This window comes from Haliaeetus leucocephalus, unplaced genomic scaffold, assembly GCF_000737465.1.
Source record: "Haliaeetus leucocephalus isolate CR32 unplaced genomic scaffold, Haliaeetus_leucocephalus-4.0 Scaffold773, whole genome shotgun sequence".
Lineage (NCBI taxonomy): Eukaryota > Metazoa > Chordata > Aves > Accipitriformes > Accipitridae > Haliaeetus > Haliaeetus leucocephalus.
Genome location: NW_010973209.1, coordinates 1,745,077 through 1,761,811, shown reverse-complemented (window position 1 = coordinate 1,761,811; position 16,735 = coordinate 1,745,077). Strand labels below are relative to the sequence as shown.

General features: G+C 44.5%; 1 protein-coding gene across 4 annotated transcripts in view; it reads left to right on the top strand.

The window, feature by feature from the left end:
* Nucleotides 1-16,610, top strand: part of APLP2 (amyloid beta (A4) precursor-like protein 2) — a 48,502-nt gene extending 31,892 nt beyond the window's left edge. The window contains exons 7-18 of one of the 4 annotated variants that reach the window (XM_010581391.1): nucleotides 1,098-1,265; nucleotides 3,328-3,443; nucleotides 3,808-3,882; nucleotides 5,084-5,242; nucleotides 5,638-5,766; nucleotides 8,208-8,307; nucleotides 8,873-9,043; nucleotides 9,652-9,687; nucleotides 12,651-12,733; nucleotides 13,573-13,647; nucleotides 14,105-14,260; nucleotides 15,046-16,610. In XM_010581391.1, coding sequence (XP_010579693.1) covers nucleotides 1,098-1,265; nucleotides 3,328-3,443; nucleotides 3,808-3,882; nucleotides 5,084-5,242; nucleotides 5,638-5,766; nucleotides 8,208-8,307; nucleotides 8,873-9,043; nucleotides 9,652-9,687; nucleotides 12,651-12,733; nucleotides 13,573-13,647; nucleotides 14,105-14,260; nucleotides 15,046-15,147 — 1,370 coding nt within the window. In that variant the 3' untranslated portion in view covers nucleotides 15,148-16,610. The remainder of the gene's footprint in view (nucleotides 1-1,097; nucleotides 1,266-3,327; nucleotides 3,444-3,807; nucleotides 3,883-5,083; nucleotides 5,243-5,637; nucleotides 5,767-8,207; nucleotides 8,308-8,872; nucleotides 9,044-9,651; nucleotides 9,688-12,650; nucleotides 12,734-13,572; nucleotides 13,648-14,104; nucleotides 14,261-15,045) is intronic. The other 3 variants (XM_010581393.1, XM_010581392.1, XM_010581395.1) reach the window with 3 other exon arrangements.
* The last annotated feature ends 125 nt before the right edge of the window (nucleotides 16,611-16,735 follow it).

Here is a 16,735-nt window from a genome sequence, read left to right as displayed (position 1 = left end):
CTATACTTTAGGTAGCTTTTGTTAAGTGGTAGGTGCCACTGCAGAGGGCATCTGCCGATTGTGTGGTGCCTCAGCGTTATACGATGTGCTATGCTTTATGTGTAGAAGTGTCTGCAGAGGAAAGAGGAGGGGAGAGGGAATGAAATTCAATTAGCTACAGATCACTGAATCATTGCCAGCAGTTCTTGCATCTTTTTGGTAAAATGCCAGCATGCTGCAGATAATTTTATTTGCTGAAACAAGGCTTAGCTCATATATGTACAGGACTGTTATAGATCTGCAGGTATTGGAACAGAATTGGAACAATATGATCGGGGTGTCTGTTTTGGGGGGTACCCAGTCTTTTTTCCCGAAAGTACCCTGAACAGTTGCTAACTTACAGGCCGTATCTGTTCTCTTGCCTCAGAATAACCCAGCTGCTTGTATTGCCTGCTTATTGTGAAGCAGTCCATGTGCCGTGGCTACCTGGAGTTTCAATATTTAGCGTATAGATGTTTCAAAACTTAAAAACCTATCGGCTCAGATTGCCATGGCAATCACGTTACTTTTGCTTAGCCTGCCTTTTCACTTGCTCTTACACCTCACCTTTAAGATGTGAAGTGTCTATCCAGGCAGAGTGCAGCGGAACAGGACATCTTTGAATGCTTTAAGCAGCCCTAATGGGTTTTCTTTCCGTCATGTTGGTTTTATACCAAGAGTGGAAGCTCTACCACTGGGACACCTGAGGCATAACACTGTGGCATTGGCAAAGTAGATCCTTGCTGTTTCAGCCTCTAGCTAAGGAGAAATCACTCTAGCAGATGAGAGCTCTGTGTTGAGACAACTGCTCGGGTAGCCTGCTGCTGCATGTTCACTCCAAAGCATGACGTGCAGGCGCTTCCCTGAATAGCGCTGGTGAGCCCTGTGATGAATGCTTTTACAATGTTAAAAATCCCCCCAAAACTGACAAAAGCCCTTTGGTCAGTGAAGTAGCGATGCTGAGGCCAGTGCTGGTGCCTTAGAAGAAGGTGTGAACTAGAGCCACCACTGCATTGTGTAAGTCACTCGGCAAGGCCTGTGCTCCTCACTAGCTCATATTCTAACCCGTCTCCACACAGCTGTCTGCTCCCAGGAGGCGATGACAGGGCCCTGCCGGGCTGTGATGCCTCGTTGGTACTTCGACCCTAACAAGAGAAAATGCATTCGCTTTATATATGGAGGCTGCGGAGGCAACAGGAACAATTTTGAGTCAGAGGAGTATTGTATGGCTGTGTGTAAAAAGATGAGTAAGTCCTGCCTCCCACTGGCCCATTTGCAGCTAGCCTCTGTCTGTCTGGCGTTTGGTGTCTCCTCCTCCTTGCCTCGGTCAAGAGAGGATACGTCTAGCTCATCCTTTTGGTTCTGGTGTCTGCAGCAGTTCTGTCTGTCCTTTTGCAGCAGTCTCCTCTTGTCTCCGCTTCTCTAGGTCTTTAGGGTGAACTTTCCTGGGGAAAGTGGCCCTCAACGTGTGCTGTCTGTGCTCACCGTTGGCTTGCAGCTCTTGCTGAGGGCTTAGTTGTCCTCTTCCAGATCTGTAGCAGGGACCAGGGGCTGTCTCTAACCTCTTGTGAAAACACATAGCTTGCCTGTTTGCGTAACTGACTTTTTTCCCAAATACATGGAAGGAAGCACTCACTTTCCCCAGTGGTGTTGCTGTGTGTACATTTGACCAGTTGGTGCTGAAAAGTAGGCTGCTACTCACCATTCTCCTGGTAGTAGTCATTTTCTTGCTATTTTATTTTGGGAAAATATCAGAGAAGTAGTACAGAATTCAGATTCCCACTTTCAGCTCGGTTTGAAATATGAATCATGACTCAATCCCTGCGTTTTTGAGATCTTGAGGTTTTTGGCACCAATTTCAACTGGCTTTTATGTCAGATGATAAAACTACCAAAAACATTTTAACCTCCTTGTTAATCTTATTGTTGAACTCCAGCACTTCCACTTCAGCTACCATTAAAGCCTTTTGAAAGGCTTTTTGTGTTATCTGGGGCTTGGCAGTCTGACTATACAGTCATAATCCTGTTTACAAAATGGGCTTCATGCAAGTGCTTTAGATTGGGCTGATCTAACTGAAGTGGTGAAATAAGAGATGCGGATATCAGGAGCTTTTTGTACAAAAGTTTGTCCTGTTACAGAGGGATTTGGGGCTGGAGAATGAGTTCTCTGTGTCCAAGCCTGGTTCAGAAATGCCATGAGCAGGCCCAGAATACAGTACTGATCTGACGTTGTCCCTTGCACGCAACAGTGATGCCTATGTTGTGTGTTGCTGTTATTTCACACAGTAATCCTTTCCCCTTCTTCACTCCTCCTTCCCTAGTTAAAGGTTGGTGGATTCAGGTGCATGCTAAACTCTTAACCTGTATCCATACTTAAGTGGCAGGTAAATTTTTTTCTGAAGTATGCCATCTTTCAATGACATGTTGGAGGTTATTTCCACCCAAATAACTAATACAGCTGAAAGGTTGCCTTAACTTCCACTTTCTGCCCTCCCTCTGCTGAAGGGCAACAACGGAGCGCATCATGTTTGCCATAGATCCTTTCAGAAAGGGCTCTGGGATGTGTAGTTTCTAGAACTGCAGCACACAAACTTGGTTCAGCGTTTCCTGAACTGCAGTATATGGAGTGCAAAGCCCCTGTTGTGGATTTTGCAGATGCTTGAAATTGTCAGTTCTGAAATTTTATTTCTCCCTTTGTTGAATTTGAATGTCTTAAAGGTACAAACCATCCAGTTTATTGGACACGTCAGTTTGTCACATTGAGCCTCCTTCTGTTGCTGTCTTGTCTAATATCATTGCCTGTTAGTCCTGCATGGTGCATCTGGTAGGGAAGGTAGGTTTGAAGTGTTAAAATAGTGGGTAGTGTTTTGTGCAGATTTATTGTCAAGCTCCCTAATCATATTAATGATGTCTGGAGCCAGCTTGTCAGCAAACAGCTAATGCACAAAATGTCATTTAAACTATCCAAAGCCAATGTGAAAGGGAAGAGAAAACAAGTTCTTTATTCTGCAATCCAAGTCATTCTGTTGCTGGAGCTGAATAATGCTCATCTCGGAACTAATGAGAAGACTGAACAGGTGCTGGTTGCCGCAGTGCATTACTGTGTTTCTGGGATGATGTAACTAACTGATGTTGCAGTAAATTGGCAGCTTAAAGATACCAAAATGGACTCCTGGTAGGTGGCGGTTCAGTAAACTCAGTCTGCCAGATTGTTAATTATGCAGGTATGGAGATTCCTCTCCTACCTGTTCTTTGCAATCCAAGATCACAGTTTTCTGAACTTCTGCTTATCCTTTCCCTCTCTTTGCAGTGCCAACTGATGATGTGGATGTCTACTTTGAAACCCCTGCCGATGACAATGAACATGCCCGCTTCCAGAAGGCAAAGGAGCAGCTGGAGGTCAGACACCACAACCGCATGGACCGGGTGAGCATCTAGCTTCAGTCATTTGTGCTGCGCTGCATAGTTTCCGCCCATGTTTTTCTGGACAAATTGATGTTGAACTGACTTCCTTTCCAGTCGCCAGCCTTCTGTGTGTTTCTTGTAATACAACCACACTGTGGTAGTTGGATTTTCATTTCCTCAGAGCATTGGGAGAGAGGAATCACTGGGGACACTTGGCTTGCTGCTCAGAGGGCTTAAGTGCTAGGTTTAAACCCCACAGCAGCTCTGTTGTGCCTTCAAAACCTAGCCAGGCTGTACAAGGATCTACCTGTGAAGGCAAATTAGCTTGCAAAGATCAGACGTAAATTTGTGTCTTGTTGATGTGTTCTGTCCTTTTCTTGTCCAGGTGAAAAAGGAATGGGAGGAAGCAGAGCACCAAGCTGTAAATCTCCCCAAGGCAGAAAGGCAGACTCTCATTCAGGTAAGAGGTGAAGGACCTAAAGAGGAAAGTTACTGGTGCTTGGCCTCTATCCTCGCAAAAAACTAAATGAGAGATTGTAATATTCAAAGCCAAAAGACAACTGAGATGGAAGAACAGCTTTCCTGTTCTGTCAACAGCTGCCTTTTAGAGGAGATCTGATTCAATTGCGTGCTTTGTTCTTAAAGCTGGAGATGATCCGATACTGTGCGAGGTCCTTTCCTAAACCCAGTAGTAGGAAGCTATCTCACCCCTCAAGCGTAGCGACAGCAGAGCCAAATTGTAACTTCAGACCTTTGGCCTGTTTTGCACTTAGCAGTGGCCTCACAGCCCAGTTCAGATTGGCCCTGACTTTCTGGACACACATTTCCTGTTTGGGCAGACTTAGTGAAAACCATTTAGACAGCAGATAAAGCTGGTTTGCTGCCAAAATGCCATTCTTCTGCCTTATGAGGAGAGTTCCATTAGACTGTGAAGTTAATCAGGGATATTCTCAGTATGGCATTGTTAGGGGCAGGCTCTTCTGGCAGTGACAACTATATGAAGTTTCCTCAAACCAATATACAACTAAGTGACTGACTCCAGCTTTTAAGCCCACTTTGGATTTTGTCCTGGAACACGGTTTTCTCTTTGTACGTTTTTCAACGTAAGCCACTATAAGTCCAAAAGAGTTTTCCATCACCTCTGTTGAAAGGTAACAATGCTTAATGGACTTGTCTGGCTCATTTGGAGATGTGTGTTGTGACCTTTCTGACAGAATATATAGAGACTGGATCTGAAGATGTGCCAATGAAAAACCCCTTATGCAATGCCTTGGTAAACTGCAAATTCAGATCAGTGGCTCTAGGCTGAAGGGATTTATCCTGTTTCTATATTGCAGGGTTGAGGGAAAGAGTTAATACTGTGTCATTCGTTCAGTACGGTGTGGATCTCCCAACTTCAACTTGATCTTTATCTGCAAGGCCATGTGTCCTCCTCAGACCTTTGAAATGGTTTGTGAAGGAAGCTTGGAAGGCAAATTGTCACTATTGAATTTGCAAAGGCGAAATCTGCATCAACATCTGTCGGTGCCCTTCTCTCCTACTGTAAATGCCTAGGACATGCAGCGTGACAGGCTCCGTTTGTTCTGAGGAGTTACGTGAGAGACAGTAGGTGACCCTGATGCATACAGTGCATTTCATACAGACTCCTTACTTTGTTGCAGCACTTCCAGGCAATGGTTAAATCCCTGGAGAAAGAGGCAGCAAGTGAGAAGCAGCAGCTTGTGGAAACTCACCTGGCTCGTGTGGAAGCCATGTTGAATGATCGCCGTCGGATTGCTCTGGAGAACTACCTGGCTGCCCTGCAGGCTGACCCGCCGCGGGTGAGTTTCTTTGCAAGAAACTTTGACAATAGGGTAGCGCTGGGCAGGGTGGAAGGTGGGAATGGCTTGGTGAGGAGACTGCCAGTGACTTGCAGGGGCAGAAGCTGGGAATAGGTTCCCAGTGGCAGTTTGTGCTGCAGACCTAGCAGCGAGTCTCCTAATGGACTCACTCTCCTTTCTGCCTGGTTAAAAAAACCTCCACTTTGTTTAGTGTTCATAAGGCATAGTGTTCCGAGTCAAACAGACTTAATTATAAGGAAAATACCTAAGAAGTTAGCGCAGGTGATTGATCTGTCCGGTAACAAAGCAGGCTGACATCCGAAGTGCTGTACTTCCGCTGTGAATTTTATTTGAATCAAATGGATGTGAACTCTTCCCCTCCTCAAATCCTGCAGCCCCACCGCATCCTGCAAGCTCTGAAGCGCTATGTTCGTGCTGAGAACAAGGACCGTCTGCACACCATCCGCCATTACCAACACGTCCTGGCAGTTGACCCAGAAAAGGCTGCACAGATGAAATCTCAGGTAAAAGAATGTTTCTATCAAGGGAGGCATTGTTACCCAACCCTGGCTGTCAGAGACTAGAAGCCATGCGTCGAGTCCTCACGCTAATTTGCTGGGTACTATAGCAACTTCTCATACTTGTGCAGAGATCTCCCATTCTGTGTGCCTGTTGCCTGTCACCAGATATGCTGCCTGTATGGTTTTCCGTGGTGCTTGACTCAGTGTTAAAGAAGGGGAACTCTGGTTTATACATGAATTATTGTTGGTCACTGTGACAAGTCCAGGGGTTTAGAACTGGTTCGCTATAATTTTTCTGTTGCCTCTTGTCACACACCCATGAAATTATTTACTGGGCGCTTGGTCATCCTTGAAGAGACTTCCTCGCTTCTTCCAAGACCTCCTGTCTGTGTGTTCCTTTCATTAGGCTTGTTCTTCACAATGCCTGTGTTTTGAGTTTGTGGGGATTCTCTTGTGCCTCTGCAAAGTTATTGCCTTGTTTCCAAAGCATCATATATAACCCTTGCCAAGCACGTGATCATCGTTAGCTTTATTAGAAAGTCTGTTTCGATGAGTTTATTCTGTGCTGTTGCCATGTATTTTACTCCTGAGCAGCCAGAATATCATTTTGCGTCTGCTGGGTAGTGTATGTGAATATGCTGCTTCAAGTGGATGTCAGACCTGGCCATTGTACTTGTAAGAGCAGTTGCAGATATTCCACAAATCTTTTGAATTATGTACTTGTTTTTACAACCCGCTTTTAAAACGGTGAAAGATGTACTGAAAGGCCTAACTAAGATTCAAATTAAGAATGGCCTGTTAACATTGAAAGATCTGTTCATAAGGGTATGTCCTTTCACACGTTCAGGGAGAAGCAGAGAGAACTGACTGTCCAGTCTCAGCTTTAGGAATGTAATCTGTGTTTCGCCAGTCCCAGTTTGTGGCTGGTCTGCTGCTTTGTAGTATCTTTGAATTCTGTAACGTGTGAAAGATAACGCAAGAACAGAAAAGAATGGAGAGCTGCAAGGAGACAATGCGGTGGACCACATCCAGTGCTGCCAAACGGAAAGAAATAGACGCTGAGAAAAAAAAATGCTTTATTACTTGGCTGTATAACCAGTAGATGGAAATATCATGGTTTAAGAGTAAGACAGGGACTGGAGTCTGTTTCTGTTGCTGTCACCTCTGGTGAGGTGTGGAGCAGTGTTGCAGTGATTTTCTAGAAGCAAACCTCACGCTTGCAGGTGCCTGGTCTCATGGGTTTCACGTTGTTTCTGCGTGCTAGCAGTGTACCTTCAACTCTTGTCTCTCAGGTTGTCTGCCACTGCTTCTATGATTCTTATTAAGCTGTGCATCCTCGGAAAGAGCGGTAGCAATTGTGGAATTTACAAGATGATGTTTGGCTTGCGATGCAGAATATGTGATAGCATTTTCAGAGACAGCTTCGGCATATCAAGCACAGTCCACCCTGACCCTTTGTTCCAATGCTGCCAAAGCCCAAGAGGGAGTGTGTGAACTGTATTCTTAAGCTAAAATCTAAACAGTTCTTAATTCATTCTGAAGGCTGTAGTGTCAACAAATCGACATGCGAGGGATGTGGGTGGTACAGTTCAATTTCCATTTGCTTTACTTTTCAGGTGCACTTTAAGCTCCTCAATCGATTCCCTTGATTGACAAGCTGCTACATGTAAAATTAAATTGCTTTCATCCTTGCTCTTAAAGGTCAGGTACACGTCAGACTGTAAAACAGGTCCATTCAACTCCTTAGCTTTTTTCCAACGGCTGTCCACATAAATGTTTTTCTTGGTCTGCGTGATCCCTGATTATGCAGCACCCTCTTCAGGTCAGGCTTGACTTCACCAGAGAATTTAATATGCTAGGGAAGAGTGATTTGAGGTTGCGTGGAATCTGAATTTATTTTTCAGATGAAGGGAGAAGGCTGTTGCCAGTGAGTGGGTGTAGTGGGTGTAAGACAAATGTAATGCCACCGTTGTTCTGAAAGGCACCTTTGTTCTGAAACCAGAGTTGATAAATAATATTGTCTGCTCCCTTTGCGTGTATCTTTTCTAGTAGTCAGGAATGATAATCCATTTAATAAAGCACTTGCTTGTAGCTGCTGCGGGAAGTGAATTATGACTGTATCTGGCATACGGGAAATACCAGCTTCAGTGTTTTCCAGTGGAGAGCTGGTTACAGCAAGAGTCAGCTGAATCTTCTCTCTCACCCCCAACCTTTCCTTTCCCAAAATACTGAGAGCGCCATGTACAAATGGCCAGTTCCAGTGAAGCATGACATGTTAGAGAGCATCAGTCAGGGAATTGGACTGGATGGACCTGTGTCCCGTTCTACTGTCTGTCATGGCAGATCCACCAGTACTAGGTATTTTATTAAACAAGCGAAGTAACGGTACCAATCAAGTGACTGACAGTCTTTGCCTACTCCAACACACTCTTGTACATTTGCAGGTGATGACACATCTCCATGTGATTGAGGAGCGGATGAATCAAAGCTTGTCTCTGCTCTACAAGGTGCCATATGTGGCTGAAGAAATCCAGGATGAGATTGGTGAGTGTTTCTGTGTGCCAGCTCCAGTGCCACCGTGTTAGACTACAAGCTTTTGTATCAAGTGAAGCGGGCTCCAGAAAGATTGCTAGCTCCTTTGAGGGGATGCCCTCAACAACAAGCACTTGGGCTTAGGCTTAGGTACCACAGGGCAGATATTCTCTGGGTTTTGCAATGCAGCCAGCCAGAATAGCTTGTTCCTAAGAACTTTCATTGTCTGTTTAAAAAAAGTCAACAACATTCAGAATAGCAAAGCTGTCTCTCAAAGGGAGATGAAAAAGATCCATAAAATTAAGCAGATGCTTTCCCGCTTTATGTGAGTTTAATCCCATCTTGCCAAAACCTCTTGCCACATCAAGCCTCTTGGCCCTTATTTGTATGTATTTCTAGCCAACGCCTTTACTGAGAATTCCAGATGAGACTTCAGAGCATGCGAGATAAGATAACCTGGCAGCCCCAAACAGTGTTCCCCTGCAGCCCTGCCTCAGCTAGGTTCAAACCATCTGCCCCTTTCTGTTCCTGCCAGGCTTCATGCAGTTTGTGTAATATTTCCTCTTATTCCTTTCAGATGAGCTGCTTCAGGAGCAACGTGCAGACATGGATCAGTTCACATCCTCCATTTCTGAATCCCAGGTGGATGTCAGAGTGAGCTCTGAGGAGAGTGAAGAAATTCCCCTGGAGGGCAAACCTTTCCGTCCATTCCAGGTGAAAACCTTCCCAGCCTTGCCTGAAAGCGAAGGTATGTGGAACTGAAAATTGGGTTCACTGGCTTTACAAAATGTAGGCACTTTTTCTTAGCCGGTAGGCTCAGCTCGGTGGCACAGAAAGCTCCATCCCTTTGGGTGATTTAAGAGTGAAGCAGTTGCCCCGGCAGTACCCCTCAGACTCTGTCCATTGGAAAGAGGCAGTGCCACTAGTAATTTGCACTGAGCTGCTGTCTTTATTTTCCGATTCTTCGCTTTGCAAAATTGTTTCATCTCTTCCCATTTTTCAGGGAGCATTAAATTTTTACTTTGTGGCTTGACTCTGGAATTAATTTCAGTCTTTAACCAAAACGCTGTCATGTTATGTTAAGTCTTTGTGCTGTGACCTGCTGAAGGGCTGCAGGAATTCTCTTTATTCTTTTTTAAATATATGTCTATATTTTTTGTATCATCGGGTGTTGACAGCTGGTGTGCGCTTGTGTATTTATTTAAAAAATGCTGGAACAGAGTCCTGAGCTTAAAGAAAGCTGTAAACTAAAAGCTTTTCCCAGGGTCTGAGTCAGAAATCATGCGCAAGCCTTTTTTCCTTTCTCTCTTAATCTCCTTTCTCTGCTATTTTTGTTTTTGTTTTCCCTCCTGCTAGATCCTCAGCCGGATTTGTACCATCCAATGAAAAAAGGTTGGTTCTAAGCTGCTCCCTCACAGTGCTTTCGATCACTCTCCTACCTTCTCAGTGTGTTTGATAGCTTCATTTTAGTTTCATACTCACCTTTATTTTCATTTCCCTGCTCTCATTTAGATCAGTAACTTTCAATTTTGCTTGTTTAGGCCTAGTGTTAAAGAAACGAGCTAGTCTGAGCATCTAATTGATTGTGTATGTTCCTCCCTGATGGGCTCACAGAGTGTCTCTAAGTGCATGGAGTAGCTTCTTTGCCCTCAAGAAATGTGGGCCTAGCAGTCTGTCTGCAACCATGCAGTACTTTGCATCTCTGCATCTCTCCATGTGTACTCATATTCGACACCTCTTAAAATAAACCTTGAAGTGCTGATGGTAAATAGTCTAGAGGCTCTTCTGCCGGCTGCGGAATCTGTCCTTACCACCCGATGACAGCACTAAACTAGGAGTGAGAGTGCTGCAGCAGACATAGGCTGTGTTTCCCAGCTAAATGTCCTCATAAATACTATAGAGTGCAGCTAGTCTGGGACAGGTAAAATAGGAGATTCCTTCTTTGTGTTTGTGGTCGCCTGGGCATCACCTTTTCACACGTAGCTTCTCTCCGTACTAGCAAAGTCCCGTGTGATTATCCATTTCTCCTTTAGCTTGTTGTTACTTCTGCCATAACTCAGTGCCTGGCTAAAAAGGGTCTGCCTGGGCTTTAAGAGTGGCATAGAAATATTGGCATTAAATTAAATCCTCTCTTAGTGATACAGTCTCAGGTGAAGATCCGGCCCAGCTGATCTGCTACCACAGATCTAGTTCCTGAAGTTGAAATGGAAGGCTAATTTTTAAAATGCTCTTGCAGAGCAGTGGTACGTGTGCTATGTGTGGGGAGTAAACCCAGCGTTTTAATCTGCCTTTAGTTCCAAATATATTGTGCAGAATCTCAAAGGAGAGCAAAGGATTTTGCTGATAACCATTTCGTGTGACCACATGTAGCTTTGTAACATGGTGAAGGTCGGGTAGCTTGAAACTAGTCTCATTGTTGGTGTTTCTCTACAAATGTAAGTCACCTTCATCCCTCTTGTGGAACAGTGTACTGCTAATTCAGTGTACTGACTGCTCTGGAAAGAATTGGGACAGCCTTTAGTTTGATGGGGTTTTTAAATTCTTTGGGTTTGGGGTTTTTGGGGGTTTTTTTGGGTTTGGTTTTTTTTGGACAAGTGCTTTGTTGACTTAAAGATGATAAATATAGGCTGCTTCTCCCCGTTTGGGTAATTGGAAGACTTTCTGATGACTTGGGGACAAAGATTATATCCTGCACTTGCCCCTTCTCTCCATTCCTTCTTCGTTGAATTTCATGAGGGCTGCTAGGGACTTTTGGGGGGGAGTTGTGCATGTGTGTGGTTTTTTCCCCCGGGAAGTATATAATCTAAACTGTGCCTTTGAGCTACATAGAACTGGGTCTGTTATTTGGTACAGCACTCTGTGACAAATAGCAAAGCTCAATGCAGCAGGTGAACTCCCAGCCCTGGAGACTATGCTATGTTAGCTCCTGAGAGTTGAATAAAGCAGCCATAAGCTAAAAGCTGACACAGTAGTTCTCTAAAAACTATTTGTGGCTAGTCTCTCCAGAAAATCCCAATCATTGACTTTCACAATAATGTGACCTGCTTTGACAGCCATGAGAAGTCAGACTGGCAATCTTGGCCATGCTTGGAATCTCATTACTGTCTCCGAAGAACCGCACAGGAAAAGGGGAATGCACTAAAACTGAGGTGATGCTTTTGGGAGGAGTTGGAGTGAAACGTTAGTTTCCTTGGCATTTTCAGGCAGTGAAAGCTTGTCACTGTAAAAACTTGCCTTGGAGCCAACTAGCCTTTCCTTGCATCTCATCAAAGGACGTGCTGCCAATTTCAGCGGCCGTTGACATAATAATGTCTTAGGCAACCTGCAAGCTCAGCAGCTTGTGGAGAGGTGTATGCAATCACTGGCAAAGTGTTAAGTGCTGTAGTAATATTTCCCCCACCTCGTGCTCCTCATTGGAGAGACCCTGGTGAAGGTTTGAGGCTTTGCTGTCCTGCTTTTGCATTAAGGAGGTGGCATAGGTGTTGTGAAGGACATTATGTTGTCCCTACTGATAATGGCAAATGGGCGTTCTCCTAACTTGCTATGTTACGTTAGGGCTGAGTATCTTCCATCAGGCTCTTCTGTTATTGATCTGATCTATTTATAAACGCTTCAGATCAAAACAGTTTATGCAGAGCAGCCACCTTCTGTTAATTTATATTCTTCTCTTGAGCCTGTGCTAGTTTCAGCCTAGAAATGGGTGAGTGATGTTCTGGTACAAAGGCTAGTGTAGTTCTTTGCTCCTCCCTTGCCCTGGGATTTATTGTTTCTGGGCTCGTGCCAGATAAGGGACAGCAGCTCATTACAGAGCCGTGCTGGGTGACCTTGAAATTCTCATTCCCGAGGCGCTTGCTGATGCGCTTGATTTCAAAAGAATGGGTGATGCTGACCGTGCGGTTGAAAGCGTTCCCTGCACGTTGGCTCTCAGCAGAGAGGAGATGCATACTTCTGTCATGGGGGTCACGGTGAGGTGGCGGTGACCCGGGGTGACATTTGCAGAAAGGAACTGCGCACTCACAGTTTGTGTTATATGTTGCCTTGGACCTTCTAACAGCAGCACTTAACAGTATGGTATTTCTGGATTTACTCTTCAGCCTGGTTTTGGTGAGTCTTGTCTGCTCCTCTCATTACCACCTCATTTCCCCTCCTTAACCGACCCCCCCCCCCCAATCACTTGTCACTGTAGCATTAGCTTATGAGCTCCCCTTCTGACACAACAGCATGAAGACAGATTAATAATCAGCGGTCCATGCGATTAAACACGCTAGCCATGGCAGCTCTACAAAGAGTAGGTAACCCTTCCTAAATGTCACTGGGGGCTGCCTAACGGTTCCTGCCTTGCTCTTTTGGTGCAGGTTCTGGCATGACTGAGTTGGATGGGCTGATTGGTGCTGAAGAAAAAGTGATTAACAACAAGAACAAAGTGGATGAAAATGTGGTGAGCCCTCCACCTTTATTTTGTAAAGCAAAGCCTGCTGTGGACACTAATTAATAGCTGTGGCTTATTTCCATGTCTCCTTCCTGCTTACAGAATGTCAGTGTATTCATTATCCATATGGTGTGGGGGAGTCAGTTTTCTGACTATTGTAGGCTCTTAATACTGATTAGCATCAGAAGGGTAGGAGGGTGAGGGAAGGAGAGAGATCCAGATCTTTGGCAGTCCGAGTTGGAGAACCGTCTGATTTAGTAACTGCTTTCCCAAGCAGAGACCCTTTGATATGCCTTTATTTTAGCTAGGTAACTTGCTATCTGAATACACTGAATGCTGGGGTGTTCCATCCGTCTTCCCACCTATTTTTCATGGTAAGAAAGGCCTCGCCTTCCTCTGAAGGGAAGTGACCCAGTGGCTATTAGCTCTAGCTACAGTGTAAAGAATTCACTAGGTTATAGTGGCAGCCGCCTTGCCTCAATTCTCTGAGTTATTAAAAAAAAAAAAAAAAAAAAAAAAAAGTTGACTTTTGAGAGTTTCCTTTCAAAATTGTTTTAAAGCACAGATTAGATCTGACACGACAGAAATGCTGTGTCCAAGGCTAGGACCTAGTTTTTCATTTGGGTCTTCAGTTTGATGTAGTGTGGACGTCCAAACGGTTGCAGTACTAAATCAGGTGGCATTAAAAGTTGGGAGAACGTCCCACGCTGTTGAGGGCAGGGGAAAGATGGTAGGTGTTTCTGAGCCTTTGCTGGTATTCATTAAAGGTCTCTTGTCTGCCTTCATATTCCTTCTCCCACCTGTTTTGTATGGCTCCTTTCATAAAATGCTCTTGTGACTGTTTTCAGGTAATTGATGAAACCCTTGACGTGAAGGAAATGATTTTCAATGCGGAGCGTGTCGGTGGGCTGGTGGACGAGCCGGTACGTGTGTGGCTACCGAGTCCAGTGATCGGTGAATTCCTAAAGCTGGATTTCGGTTCCTGTGTGTTACTGAATTCAGGGTCTGGTGCCTTGACACTGCTCTGGGAGGTCACGCAGAGTCTAACGCAGTACGGCCTTTCTGCATAAAGATGTAAACAGTAAACACATGTTAGATACTAACCTGACTCTTCTGTTGCAAAAGTGTTTCCTGGGTTAGGAAAGCGATGTGGGTCAGTGTCTGTCCAGAGTGCCGAAGCGGGAAACAATATTGCGTTCATTATCCTTTTGGTTGAAATATTTAGAGGTGAAACATATACACTGTCCCCTGTAATCAGTCATGTCTTGATTCCGCAGGTGGTTGAAGACCTTATCGGTGGCCACCTTTTAGGTTTGCGTTTAGCAGCGCATCTCCCGCATTGCTCTTCCTCTACCCGCTTTGTTGTTTTCTTCCCTCCAGGATAATGACAACTCCCTTCGCGATGACTTCAGTTTCAGCAGCAGCGCCCTTATTGGGCTGTTGGTGATTGCTGTTGCCATAGCTACTGTTATAGTCATCAGCTTGGTGATGCTAAGGAAGAGGCAGTATGGGACCATCAGCCATGGAATTGTGGAGGTGAGAAACAACTCCTGCTCCATAACCGAGGATGAAAATAGTCAGCATTGAATCACATGTTGTGTGTAGGGGGCGAAGATGGCAGTAGCTGCCAAGCCATCAACTGCTCTGCTCCTAGCTAGATGGGACTTAACTCTGTAGATGCTGACATCTTCATCGCTTACTTATTAGTATGCAGGTATCAGTCATCGGCATGCCATGCTGGGACCTGTCACTTCACAGTTGTATTCGCTTATCACAAGGAATTCAATTAGGCTTCCCTGTCTGGCTCAGGATAGGATTTAGCAGTAAATGAGCTTTTCAGGCGATATCTTTAGCAGGGGAGTAAGTCAGTCAATCTATAGCAATTTGTCCTCCCAACTAATTTAACAACTATTAAGCCAGCACAATCAGCTGAACGCTGAGAAGCAGTTCCTTCTTCTTCCTTCTGCTTCCAACATGCACATTCCTAATGACAGCTTAATGGAGTCTGGAGAAAGCTGCTTTTCCCCTTTGCCCAACCGATGCATGAAATTATAACGACCTCTTTAATGAGAGAAGCGGGTCCCAAATTTGTAGCTAACTTATCGGAGATTTGTGGAGAACATCCCCAAAGAGACAAGGGCAGGCAGGAGGCGTTAGCACCCAAACGAGGAACTCTGTTAAGCAAATTATTTTTTGTGGCTTACTTTTTTCCCTGTGTACTGCTTGCCACGGTGTTTATCCGTCGTTTGTCTGCTGTTGTTACTATGAAATAAGGCCTGGAAGTACCTCCTTTGACCGGTAACCGTCTGGTCTTTCTAAAGGTTGATCCAATGCTTACCCCAGAAGAGCGGCATCTGAGCAAGATGCAAAACCATGGCTACGAGAACCCCACTTACAAATACCTGGAGCAGATGCAGATATAAGAGAGATGAAGATACAACAGCCCTGACCAGGAAAGGAGCAGGGCGGAGGGCCAAAGGGGTCCAGCGTTTTGGATCAACTACTGACCAACAGTTGCTTCGAGAGGACTTCATCTTACATTCAGAACTCCTGGATCATTAAGACTATAATTACTACTGTAGAGTTGCAATTTCCATTCTTTTAAATGGGTGAAGAAATGATAATATAACAATATGATATATAAATCTCCTTAAATGGGAAAAATGGATCTATTGCAGATATTTGACTGAGATGTAGTTTTCTTTTTTTTTTTTAAATAATCTGAAAAATACCAGTTCGGTTGTACTGTTGTCTGATACAAGCTCTATATATATAAAATGGGAAATGTTGATTTTTATTTCTGATAGACCACCTGTATATTGAGGGTCATTTATACCAGCCCACCTTGTAAAAAGGAGACAGTTGTGGCTCTTCAGTCATTTTGGCTTTTATATATAAAGCAGTATTCTTTTTTTTTTTTTTTTTTTAAAGTGAAATTCGCTGGGAGTTGCAAAGAGATTAATTTAGGGATAGGAACTATGACAGCATAAGCAAGGAAGCAATTGGGAATGGTAACTAACAAAAATCCTTATAATGAGAAAAAAAAGAAAAAGAGAAAAAAAAAAAAAGAAAAAAACCCATCCTCATATGCCAGTGGTGTGCACCCTGCTGCTTAGCAGTTTGGGCTCTAGGAATCAAGACTCCCTGGAGGCAAGGAGTTAAAAGGCTTCTAGCATCTCTGTTTATAGTTATTCTAGTGGAATGTTAGAACATGGTTTGTGCATACTGGGGTCTGCACATTCCCCTTCCAGATTCAGTTCTGCTCTAGAGTTGGAAGTTCCTGGTATTGAATTTAAATCCTCTGTTCTGAACCAGTTTCCTTCAGTACTCACCTGGCATTAACAGCCCCCTCTTGCTACTACTTTCTAATTTCCCCCAGCTCTCCTGCCTCACCAGCATGGTAAGTAGTTAAGAGACGCAGCTTTTTGAGCCTTTGCATCTCTTTTGGTGATGTTGGGCCGTAGGCACGGCTTTGGGTGTTCGCCCAGAAATGACAAATCACTGCAATAATCAGTACCTTGGGAGCTGATGAAGGTGGAGTTCGCTTTAACTGGGGAGGGAAGAGAGGGACAAGTTGGGAAAGGGATAACTGCCTGCTTTAAGGGAAATTGGATGCATAGGCCCCAAGAAGAACAAAAGGGGTATTGTTCCACTCACCATCATGTCTTTGTAATGCTTGTATAGTTGGTGTTAATGCTCACGGCTTTTTTAAATCTGGAGGTTCTGGTAACCTGTGGTGTATTTTTTCTATTTTTCCTGTGACTTTATTTTTTCTTCCCCCTTCCGTGTCTCTTCCCACTATGCACAGATTTACCTGCAAACTCCTTAGTGTGGTCTGTGGGGAATGTACAAAGTTTAAACACATCAATAAACACTTTAACTTCCAGATCGTTTCTTCTCTTTATTCACAAGCTCGCTTAAGTTTCTCTCTCCTCCCACTGTGTCCTTGCCAAACCTGTGGAGACCTTTCCCCACCTTTTTGTCCACCGCCACTTCAGCGAGAAGGAACGT